The 12,538-nt window shown below is 48.1% G+C and overlaps 2 protein-coding genes across 2 annotated transcripts; one reads left to right on the forward strand and one right to left on the reverse strand.

Moving 5' to 3' along the window:
• Nucleotides 1-2,545: 2,545 nt before the first annotated feature.
• On the forward strand, nucleotides 2,546-7,201 carry GIQ15_01219 (sugar transporter STL1; the record flags this gene model as incomplete). Its single annotated transcript, XM_033548636.1, has 10 exons — nucleotides 2,546-2,641; nucleotides 2,711-3,061; nucleotides 3,133-3,463; nucleotides 3,522-3,603; nucleotides 3,659-3,792; nucleotides 3,844-4,049; nucleotides 4,112-4,307; nucleotides 4,363-4,425; nucleotides 5,539-6,041; nucleotides 6,104-7,201. The coding sequence occupies 10 exons, from the start codon at nucleotides 2,546-2,548 to the stop codon at nucleotides 7,199-7,201; spliced, it is 3,060 nt and encodes a 1,019-aa protein (XP_033409587.1).
• Nucleotides 7,202-8,012: 811 nt separating this feature from the next.
• GIQ15_01220 (proline-rich protein RiP-15) lies at nucleotides 8,013-10,670 on the reverse strand (the record flags this gene model as incomplete). The annotated part of the gene is made up of 1 exon (XM_033548637.1): nucleotides 8,013-10,670. The coding sequence occupies one exon, from the start codon at nucleotides 10,668-10,670 to the stop codon at nucleotides 8,013-8,015; it is 2,658 nt and encodes an 885-aa protein (XP_033409588.1).
• Between the last annotated feature and the right edge of the window lie 1,868 nt (nucleotides 10,671-12,538).

Below are 12,538 nucleotides of genomic sequence, written 5' to 3' on the forward strand. Positions count from 1 at the left end.
TGCTATACCAGATGCTTTTAATGTTACAGAGACTCTTGAAAGGAATATTATATTCCTAGAGGGATACTCGCAATGGAGCATTCAGTCGACAAATGACTGTGGCCTGACTTATGAGTTTAAGAAGTCGCGCTCACAGAGAATACGGATTGGACTTCCCCGGCCGACGTTCTGTCGTCTCTCAAATAAGTTATCGTCTTGGCCTGGTTTCGATACTTCACCGGACGCCCTTTCAACCGGAAACTATCTTTGTGTATTCGTTTGGACTGGTCATATGTACTGTCCGCACGGCTGCTTGAATTACGGAAAGACAGCGAGAAAGACAGGATATCCTATACGGATAACACTGCCTCCTGGAACACTGCCGACCAAATTACGCCGAACAACTCGTATGTGATTTCGATTGGCAATGCAGATAAACAGGAGGCACGATGGTGGGCTGCAATACTTGCCAGTGGGTGTGGGTGGCGGGCAGCGTTTGCTCGCCTCGATAAAGAGTACTATCCTCCATGGTCTTGCCATCTGAGCGACAATAATTCATTTGCACTTCTCCAAGACGGACAGGCATCTGCATTTATTTGCTCCGCGGACCCGCCGTCCTCGTCACAGGCTTTGAGGTATCTACTCAGGGTCGCCCAAATGCATAACGCCTTCGACCAGTTACTTGCCGCGTTTGCGGGGGCTCTTACTATACCGGGTCATGTTAGATTTGGTGCTCCCGTCGTCCTGCCTGAGCCACGACCTAGCGGTGAGGCAAGTAGATGCACCGAGCCGATATATGGTAGTATGATCCCTTCTTTCAACGAACTACCGCACTATATGTCATTGTCTTGCATACCAAATGTGATATCTTCATCACTTTTTAGCTCTTTTTGGGAGCCAGGTATACAATGCAATATAGTCAGCGAATGGCTACATGAGCCATTGCGGGAAGTCATACCCCCACTAGTCCAGCAGGAGGAGTGGCGTGTTATCGTACAGATTCTAGCTGCTCGGCAACCGAATATTGCACCGCTCTGGCTAGGTGCAGCTATCACCGGACTACTACCTAGGATTCCAGAAATATATACAACTTTTATACCGCCCATTTGTCTCGAAGCAGCCGTGTGGACGTCGTCACTACAGTCGTTTATGGATCCGACGTTCTACCGCGTGCCAAAAGTCCACAGAAATATTAAACTCGAACAAATTATTCCTAGAGAAGACGAGTTCCGCCTTCTCTATTTAACAGACTTTGAGTCTCAAGACTACGGAAGTTTGCCGTTAAGTCCCTACCCCCCGTTTGGGACCGTGAAGCTTCATAACACCGCTCTTGAATTACAGGTGCATGTTTCTTGCGGGCATTCTTTGGAGTATAGCCACTGGGTTTGGCTGGGGCAACGGGGGGAGGGGGGAAGACAATACTTTGATGATTGTGGTTCTGCGCCAACAACAGCGCTACCACTTAGCGAATTTCGACCTAGCGGTACATCGTTCCTCGACATCCTCCTTGACCTATCCCTTCTCCCTGCTAAACTTCTTGGGGACAGGAAAAGGGCGCAGAAGGCTAAGGTTGACTTTGGTGAAAGACTTTCTGAATGTGCTACCCGAAATCTTTTTACCTGGCTACTTTTTTCTGACGGGGTGAAGCTGGAAGATAAGGCCATGTGGAACCATGAGTGGCTAAGTTTCTTACTTACCGTTGATGGAGATGGGTCAGGAGCCAGTTCATCGTCGTTTCTATCAGACCAGGTGCCACCAAGGTCCAAAGTAGCTCGTTGGCTACAATCAATTTCAACTGGCGCAACCGACTAATTTCCACAAGTCAAGCACCCCGATTTGATCCAGGTGAACTATCGAAGACTATAACCGTCGAATGTCGAATATACCAGGGCCAAGGTAGGCAGCGTTTAGAGATGAGCCTACTTCATTATTTATCAGGCTAGGATTTTTTGGTGTTTTCCTCGTTGTTTTTCCTGACACGGCTATTATGCTTATACCACCATAGTTAGATCTTGATAAGGGTTCTAATAGGTAATAGTTATACATTAGACTAAAAATCCGTGTCTAGGTAGGGACCTCCGCTACGGCGATAAAGCCAAGTAAGTCAGAGGCATAACTTCCTCCATCCCGCAACCTAAGACTGCACATCAAGGGCCAACCCGGCGAACAACCCACAGCCCCAAAGACTGTGAGATAGGATGCTCATCCAGCGATGATTCGGTATGGAGACAAGTCTTGACCTACGATGCGGGGAGAACTCACACCTGGTATCCTTCGCTGTACGACATTGCTGCGGTCCAGATAGCGGTAGCTACGATGGAGCTGGCGATCCTTCACATTCTAAAGCGGTTTCCTAAACCGCTTGCTGTTATTTGCTACCTTGCTTGGCCTGTCGTCGATCTTAGGAGTTGTTACACTGCATCAGCGACATTGTAACAAGAACTTCATCATCGTACCATTTCGTTATCTGGCTATAAGATAATACCAAGTCAAAATTTTGCAAAGGGCACGCTTCATCGAGTCATTAGAGTTAGATGTTACTACATTGTTGTTCTAAAAGGAAGCAATGGCGAGAAAGTACCTAGGAGGATCTGGTGATAGCCTCACCGTATGGATATCCATAGCAGCCTCAACTGTGCTTATATTTTATGGCTACGACCAGGTCCGTTTGAGATTCTATTCAGCCACAAGGTATATATAGTCATAATGCCCTATTCTAAACCGCATATAGGGTGTGTTCGGCAATGTTCTTATCGGTGAAGATTTCTTGCAAACGATGGGCAACCCATCGACAAACTTGCAAGGCACCATGACATCAGTTTACAACATCGGATGCTTTGTTGGTGCCATGTTGACCGTATGGACAGGTGATTACTTCGGCCGACCTCGCCAGATAATGATTGGCAGCACGATCATTGCAGTGGGTGGTATCCTTCAGGCTTCTGCATACGGTGTGCCCCAGATGATGGCTGGGAGAGTGGTAGCCGGCCTCGGTACAGGAATGAACACATCAACAGCTGGCGTATGGCAGTCTGAGACAAGCAAGATGAATAGTAGGGGGAAACTTGTTATCATCCAGATGGTAGGAACCAAGCAAATTCCTCATACGGCTTTCCTTAACCACATATCTTCAATGAGCTAATATACGATTAGGCGAACTGTATCGCAGGCTTCTCGCTTTCAAACTGGCTTACCCTCGGGGTTTCATTTGCTTCTGGTAGTATTGCATGGCGATTTCCCTTGGCCTTTCAGGTGTTCTTCACCCTCTGCATATACGCAATGTGCCCATTTTTACCAGATTCACCCCGTCTACTGATCCGAAAAGGAAAATATGACGAAGCCCGGGAAATTTTAGCTGTCTTGGAGGGTAATGGAGCAACCCCAGATTCTCATTCCGTCAATACCCAATTCAATGTGATCAAAGACATATTGGATCGCGAGAATTTAAACTCTTACACGTGGTTTCAATTGGTAAGAGGACGAGGTGAGTTTCTCGTTTTCTCGTTATTTCTTAAAGCAAATTCATCTAACGTATATTATAGGGCCCTCAGGTATTCTCAGACGTATGATCCTAGGGGCTTGGATGCAAGCAATGAACCAGATATCTGGAATCAACGTCACTTCGTAAGTAATGGGAGTCTCTTGTTACTATGAAATAATATACTTACATTTTATAAAGTTACTATATGTCATACGTCTTCATACACGCGCTCAACCTTTCCCCACTCCTTTCCCGCATTCTTGCAGCAGCAGGGAGTGTGGACTACCTCATTTTCTCGTGTCTCGCCTACTTCGTGATCGAGCGTTATGGACGTAGGAAAGTTATGATGACCTCCTCTTTGGCTTGCTCAATATGCTTCATAGCTATCACAATATCTCTCTCCCTTTCTGAAAACGGCCGTGGCGATAAGTATAAACTTGGTATTGTCGCGGTTTCATTTTTCTTTGCCTTCTTTGCCAGTTTTGGAATGGGTGTGCTAGGTGTCCCCTGGCTTTATCCGACAGAGATAAATGCTCTAGAAATGAGGACTAAAGGGGCTTCTTTAGCTATGGCAACAAACTGGATTATGGTATGAACCTCTTCTCCCCTTTCCGTAACACTTCTCAATTAATACTAACTCCCCTGTGATAGAACTATATGGTTGTACAAATTACTCTGCCTGGAATTGAAAATCTCGGTTGGAGATTCTGGATTATCTGGGCAGTTATCTGTTTCTCCTTCATACCAACCACGTATCTATTCTACCCGGAAACTGCTAATCGGACTTTGGAGGATATCGATCGGTATTTCGAATCAAATAGAGAGATAATAGTTGCGTTTAACAAAAGTGAGTCTAACCTTCCCCTTTTTACTCTACTCTCCATTCTAACGATACTTTCTAGCTGCAACCCAACCAGACCGTCCCAAGGAATATACCCACTTGGACGAGGAAATTTCACGCCGAGGTATAGCTGAAAAGTCAATTGTCTCTACCAGCATGCTAAACAAGCAAATTACAGATCGGGTTGATCGGGGATAGGGCGCAAGTTGTATGATTATACATACAGTCCTACGAAGAAGTATCTTTTCACTCTTCTCAGCACTTTATTCGTTTATTCTTCTTCTGAAATGACGCAAAAATTTCCAAAGAGTATAGAGGTCCCTGCAAAAAGCCGTTAAGTGGCCCTATATGCCATCCGTTTTCATAGGGACAAGTCTAAGGACAATCTAGGAATACGAACAAGGATGACTCTAGGGATAAGTTAAGGGTAAAATTTAAGGCTAGATCCAAGGTACCAAGTTTTGTAAACACTCTCAGGTATAACAGCAAAGGACGTGGTTAGACCCCCCTCGACGAACACTGCTAAGAAATCAGGCGATATTCCAGAGCCTATATAAATAAACACCATGATTTGGAGGTCCTAGCAGTCGACATATTATATCTTCAGGATCGAAAAGCCCATGAACCCGATTATAAAGAGCTACGAAAATAGGTGGCGTGAGGATTTCAAGTCGTTGCGTACACTTGCACCTCTAGCTTCCGGTATATCCGCGATAGACTGGTTTCATATAAGCTACTTAATTCCTTAAAGAGTCTTATATTATATTAGGAAACCAGGCAAAGAATGCCAGTACATGACCTTATATTTTGAAGGTTAGTCTTATAGAAAAGGACGATATCTCTAAACAACTAAATTGAAGAACTCTTCAGGACTGATAGGGGTCTGTAGATTCAACTAGTGACTAAATATAGAGAGTCTTCGGCGCCTATGATAAGTTAGTTAATAAGCGAAACATGTTTAGCTACACCAGTAAGAATTCCACGGCTTGTTTAACCCTCCGTACGAGGGCGGTGCACTCAGGGCTGAGGATGGAAATGCAGTTGCCTGTTCATCGTCGTCATCACCTTGCGGCCGCATCGGATCGATTAACAATCTCCCTTGTCAACCTAAATTCCTCCAGAGTATAATATACTCTAGGAATATAGTCGACAGGTCATCATCTTTGATCACCTCAGTCTATTTGATGTTGGGGTGTGTTTATACATAACCACATCAGAGTTACACATATCAAAATAGCCTTCCCAAGAGAAGCAGAACTCGAGGGACAGCAAGATCCTCTGCTTCCTCGATACTCTGACGATTCAGACACCGTTATGGGTGACGAGAAGATATACACCCCTCCAAGCACCGCTTCGAACAGTGGCGAGTCCCAGCCAGACCTCTATGTAGCGGCGGACGAGGACTCCCATGAGAAAGACCAGCTTCTTTCCAGCTCTCCGCCACCGGGTTACGGCGACCAGTTCCCTGCGCCGATATACCAGAAGGGCGATGTGAATGTGGACGTCAAGGATGATTTCGTCGTCCAGGGCGATAGCTCGCCTGAAGAGCCCAATAGACGCTGTCGTGGAAGAGGTCGGCTCTGCCGCTGGTGGAGGGAGAGACGCGAGCGTCGTCGCCGTGAAAAGGGCCAGTGTCGAGGACGATCTTGTTGCATGAAGATGCTGGTTGTTATGAAGGTCGCCTTGCTTGTATGGCTTACTCTTTGGGCTGCTCGCTGGGTTACCGTTGGTTTCATCAGGGTGAGTATCATTCATGATATCTATGCATTTACATAGATGGTTTGTTAACACATCGTGTCCAGAGACACCATCGTCACCATCAGCAGCCCAACTCTCATGGCTGTCATTCGAACTCCTCTCGGGAAATTGTGGTTCGAGAAAGGACCGGCTCTGTCTACGGCGTTTACCCCCTTTACGACGTTCTCGATGTTAGAACGAATACCGGGTCTATTTACGTGACCGTTGTACCTCAGCCTAGTGATCCAAAAGACCCCCTGAGACCTGCAAAGATATCCATCAGGTCCAGGACCGGTAATGTCTTCGTCAAATTCAAGATGCCAGCGTCCGCTGCACCCGTAGACGCCACCGGTCCTTCAGCATCCAAACAAGTGCTCAATGGTAAAGCGCAGTTTGACCAGATGGAGGAATCCTATCTTTACAGCCATGCCTCATCAGAAACCACACCTTCGCTACCACCTCGCCCGTATGAAATCGATATACAAACTAGGAGCGGTAATGTGTTTGCTATCGTAGGGTTTTCCACCCACGCCTCGATCTCAACTCGCACTGGCAACATCAACGCTCATCTAACTCCGCTCATCTTTAACAATACTAACCTCCCGCTGTACCCTCAGTGCAAAGGCTGCGATGATATCTCTATTCAGACTCACACCCGTTCAGGAAACGTGTGGGTTTCGGTCTCTGAACCAACGTTCATCTCTTCCGACGAACCTAAACATGAGTCGAAAACCGCTATCGTTAGTGATGACAGCAAGCGTCTAGAAACTCGTCGTGACCACCATAACAGGCCAACCAAATGGGACCGCATTCTAGATTTGCTCAACAGGAAGCCCGGTCACACTGGATTCAAAACTTGTTCTCAGTCAGGACCAAAGGTGAATGCCTACCACAGCAGCCGTTGCTCGGGGAATATGGCCATCTCTTACCCTCACTCATGGGCAGGCCAGGTTTCAGCGAAAACCCGCCAGCCTGGAAACGTAATTCTCCGGGGCGATGGGCTGCAGGTCACTGATAGATCAAAGAACGGCAGGCAGCTAGTAGCTATCAAGAAGCCTACAGTCGGGCGTGATGATAAGCTGAGCTGGTGGGGAAGCGAAGGGAATATGGGTGTATTCCTGGATGCACGCAGGGCACCTGTGGAGTTTAATGTAAGAAATTAAGGGCCTAGTTGGAAGTTGGAAGTACACGCTGGCAATCGTCATACCTGCTCATTGATTTTCTCATTCTATCAATTATCTTCTTTTTGTGTTAGTAGCTTGCTCCTTCTGGTCCTACAAACTGGTAGTCTCTCCTTTGGAACTCATTAATCCTTTGTCTATTCACTATCAAGCCTTCCCAATATCAAACTAGGGTCCTCTCCTCTCCTTTATTAAATTCCGACGGGTGTTCAACTTATTCTCTCCTAGCAGTAGGAGCAAGCTATGAGAAAGGATAACACAGACATCACTATTACATCTAAAAAGAGGACAGAATATTTAGGATTATAATTGAGGTAGCCTTATCCATCTGCTCTATAAACAGGCATCTGCTTTCTGTCGTTATGTGGGAGTATATGGAAGTCATGAAGCGAGGAAAGTAATGATAAATAATGCAGTTCAAGTTTGTTCATCCAAGTCAAGTGAAACCAGGTTCCAGATACACTCAAAATTTCCAAGATGGGGGATCAAGCGGTTTATGTAAAAATTAAAAAAAGAATAACAAGAAGACAAGTCAGACATAGGAGAAATAACAACAATAAAACTCGGAACGCCATCGCTAAAGTGAAGAAAAATGAAATTCGACATGCTCAAATCATAGCCTTCATGGAACATCCAGGATTAGAGAACTTAGGCAATTATGGTAGATGAGGAGGGTGGAGGAGTATTCGAAGGGCGGGAAGTTCTTGAATATGGGGTATAAATGTAGCAGTGAGGGAGGTTATGAGGGTTAGGTGAGGATTCATTCCAGGGGGTCATTGATCAACCCACTGGTTTAGTAACCTAGGTTTCCAAGAATGGCAGTGGTCTCGTTTGCTGGTAGTCCACATACTCCCAAGGCACGAACCTGGCTACCCTTTCTCAGACGCTGAAGGCCAAGGGCAACCTTCCAAGCTTCACTCTCATCGAGGACGAAGATAAACCGCTTGCCCTCTTGATCTCTGAGACTGGTTCTGATAACATGCAGGCCGCGTGATTCTGCTGTCTGTAGGATGTCTTGGTTAATACCACTACCAGCACTATGATAAACAGAACTACTCGTATCGCTGGCAGTACTCGCCCCGAAACGGCATTTGTCTTTACAGGTCTTGAGCATCCCTGTAACAAACCCGTCCGACTCCTCGCTGCTAGGCGGCTTGGACGACGAGTGCGAATTGCCAAATCGAAATGGGTTGAGCTTTCCATGGCCTGAGCGAGCCGGAGGATTGCTATTCGCAGAATGCAAAGGGCACCATACCTCTACTAGTTTCATAGTCCATGCCTTGATATCCCATTCTCTCTGTGCTACCCCTCTGACGTCATCGTCGACAAACATACCTTCGGTCGTCATTCGGAGAATGAGGCCATCTGTAACTGAGCCTACTCCGGATACCAGTTGAGCGATGGGAGTCCTCATGAACGCGTTGTTAAAGGTATATACGCCGTGAATGATAATCTTGTCTGGGTTTTTGGTCATATATGGCCCTCGTTGAGATGGAGGAGGTGTGGTGTTTGCAGTTGATTGAGAAGGAGCATAAGTTGACTCCGATAGGACGGATGGCGCATGGCCGGGTCTGTTGACACTCGATCTCGGTCGGTCATAGGGACGAAATGAGTAGGCATCGTCTTCTGTTTCTGTTGCCGTCTTGACGGACGGGAAGGGAGGCCTTTCTCGTGCCGGTTTCAGGGCTGGTAGTTTCTTCTCTGGCAATGGCGCTTTCTTCTCTGGCGATGGCGGTTGAGGTTTTGGTTTAACAGGTGAAGTTTTCGCTGTAGATGACACTTTTGAACCTGATACAATCGATGGAGAAACCGAAGGGGCAACGGTAGAAGCAGCCGCCGCTCGTTTGGCAGCCGCCGCTTCTTTTGCTGCTGCATATCTTGCTGCAGCCTCTTGTCTGGCCTTCTCCTTTGCAGCCTTTTCTGCAGCCTCCTTCTCAGCTGCCTCCTTGGCTGCTTTTGCCTCTCGCTCAGCAGCTTCTTTGGCAGCCTTTTCTTTGGCTCTCTTCTCTTTCCATAAGCGATATTCTCGTTCTCGGTTCTCTTTATCTCGCTTTTCTTGCTCTTCACGGGCCTTCTCCTCCTCCTCTTCCTTTTTCTTCCGCTCTATTTCTGCCCTCTTCCGTTTTATCTCTTCCATCTTCCTCTTGAGTTCCTCTCGCCGCCTTGTTTCTTCCCGGGCTTTCTCCCAGTCATCTGGCTTTGGCTCCTCCTTGGGAGGCTCCGGCTTGGGGGGTTCTGGCTTTGGCGGTTCAGGCTGAGGAATGGGCTCTGCGGGTTTCGGAGGTTCTGGTTTAGGTGGCGCAGGCTTTGGAGGTTCTGGTTTGGGTTCTTCGGGTTTGGGTTCTTCTTTCTTTGGAGGTTCAGGTTTTGGAGGCTCTGGTCTTGGTTCCTCCGGCTTTGGCTCTTCGGGCTTGGGTTCTTCTTTCTTTGGGGGTTCAGGCTTCGGAGGTTCAGGCTTTGGAGGCTCTGGTTTTGGTTCCTCGGGCTGTGGTGGCTTCGGTTTCGGAGGCTCTGGCTTTGGTTCCTCAGGCTTTGGAGGTTCTGGCTTTGGCTCGGGCTGTTTTGGCTCAGGCTCAGGCTTCGGCGTCTCTGGCCTGGGTGGTTCATGTTTTGGCGGCTGGGGTTTTGGAGACTCGGGTCTGGGTGGCTCGTGTCTTGGTGGTGGAGGTCTGGGGGATTCGGGTCTTGGAGGTTCATGTCTATGTGGCTCTGGAGATGGAGGAGAGTCATAGGTACCATAGCTTTGGCGGCTTCCTGAATAGCTACTTCTGTTATATTGATGACCCCCAGGGTACTGAGGACCGGCACCGGGATATGGACCACCACCTGGATACGGCCCTCCTGCGCCAGGGAACCCAGCACCTGGATTAGGCGGAGGAGGGAATCCGGCGCCAGCATAATGTCCGCCGTAGCTCTGATATGAGCCACCACCAGCCCCTGGTCCCGGTCCAGCTCCACCGGGTGGAGGAGGGCCATGAGCACCAGGAGGAGGAGCACCTGGGGGCGGACCGGGAGGAGGCCCATGGGGAGCGCTTCCGTTACTTGACGGGGCAGGCTTTGCGCGAGATCTCTGACGGAAGACACCCTCTGCCTGTGCCTTTCCAATGGCCCAACTGACGACGCCGATTCCAAAGGCAAGTAGGAAGACACTCATCCCGCCGCGGGCCACAACGGTTGCACACCAGGTCTTTAAGGTGGGTAGGGCATTGAAATATAAGAATACTCCGAGCAATGTTACTGTGACGCCTGCCAGAAAGCTGTTCGTATGGCATTGGAGCGAGGGAAGATACAAGAAGCCACCGCCAGCCGAATGAGGTGGGATAATAAATATGTCGTAGGAGCCTTCGGGTAAATCTGTAGACTTCCGGTACCTGCTGCCGTCACCAGCAGTGCCAGTATCGCTCCTCGGGTTGGCTCCATGGGGAGGAGGCGGTGGCGGAGGGCCGTCCATTGTGCACTAGGTCTCTGAACCTGCAGACGCAGCAGCGAACAATTCAAGGCGCTGTTTCTGCTTGACAGCCTGGCCAGGAACGGGCGGTGTGTATGTTCCCTGCACCAGGCCTATTCTTTCTCCCTGTTTTTTTTTTTTTAAAGCAAGATATGGTGTATGTCTCTGCTCATATAAATAGAACACTCATGCATCATGGTCCTAGTACCATCTCACAATGCGGTATACGACGTGCGAGGCCAGTCTAGATCGTGATTCTCACAAAGAGTGTCAGGGTAGATGTTCGAAATGTGAGGTGCGTTGTGTGTTAAAGCTGTATTTCGACGTAGAAAATTTGTCTAGTGTCTAGCAACAGATGTAAGTACGGAGTAAACAAACAAAGGAGAAAAAGAGGCCACGGATAGCAAATTGCGATATTGTGGGCAACAGGTCCCTTTGAATGCGGTTTTGAACATACCGGTGTGTTGGAGGAGTTGCGTTGTCGAGTCAACGTCAGCGTATACAGCTATCTTGATAGGCTGAGCCCTTCGGTGCACAGATGGTGGGATAGATAGGTCTGTGGGAGGAAAAAAAGGAGAGAAAAAGCTCGAGTCCTGGCGCTGAAACTGAGATTGACCGACCAAGATCCGCGGTCTTGTGCTATGGAAGAGATAAATATTCTTTAAAAGGCTATGTCCACGGGGGAAAAAGCCGTTAAAATCAATCTGTTTTTCTTTTTCTTTTCTTTTTTTTTTTCTCTCCTTCTCCCTCGCTCTCTGCCTGTTGTTTTGTTTCCCCCCTTCATCCAAACACTGACCGCAATCCAATCGGATGGCACGAATTATCCCTGCAAATCGCCCTTGTCTCCATCCTTTGCGGTGCGTCGTGACCTATAGAAGGAGACCAAACCGCCGGCCCGCGACGACTTGGCTTCGGGTGGAGGGCGAGGGGACACGTTGTAGCGAATTACTGGAGGCCCTTGGGGTGTGAAGATGCAGTGGTAGACTAATAGTGCGAACTATATAGATCCGGTTGAGAACCTTGAGACCTTGACCGCAATCCTGTCAACTGACTGGAAAAAGGCATTCAATCTGTTACTGCTATTCTGTCTGTTGCTTAATCTTGTGTTTGTTGTTTGCTGTTTGCTATGTTGATGCAGTTGATTTGTCGATTTGTCGATGTTGAAAGTGTGAAAAATGTGATGAAAATGCGCATAAAAGTGGATGTTTCTTTCCCCTGGTTCTGTTTGTTTACATTTTTCCTATTCAGGCTAGGCTGCGGATATGGTCTCTTCTCATTGGTCAGTCTCTTTTTTAGACTGCTTAGTCAGGGTGGCACGGATTAATAATACTCCGATGACCCCGTGACCTTTGATTAGATAAGCCCGACGTGCAAGAGAAAACACCATAAACCACGGAGTATAGTCTACTTTAGACTGCTTTAGACTGCTTGATAGGTGACGGATAAGGCAGAGACAGGGCCAGGTCATGCAGGGACACACCGTGATGCCCTCCCTGAAGAAACACATGGCCAGCGAACTTTCTACAGCGAAAAGGATGCATTACCTAAGCAGAATATCCCGGAACAACATTGATCCAATACCGAAACGCCCTCTGATTGGTCCATAACTTCGACCATCTGAGCTCGCGAGGTCATCTTGTCCGTTTTTGTACCTGAGGCTCGCCTGCATGATATATACACGCTGGACGCTGCGAACTCGAGTCTTGCTGGCTGCAGGCATGATGAGGCTGTAAACCACCGGGTCTGCTGGCTGTTGGTTCCCTCTTATATCTCGCATTCTCTTCTGCCTGCTTGATATTTCCCATCGTCAAATGTTGCGGCGCTGCTAGCATCGATCTCCCTCCCGCCCGAGCTCCTCCTTCGCTCAACGC

The sequence above is a fragment of the Arthroderma uncinatum genome, assembly GCF_011692745.1.
Source record: "Arthroderma uncinatum strain CBS 119779 chromosome Unknown scaffold1, whole genome shotgun sequence".
Taxonomy (NCBI): domain Eukaryota; kingdom Fungi; phylum Ascomycota; class Eurotiomycetes; order Onygenales; family Arthrodermataceae; genus Arthroderma; species Arthroderma uncinatum.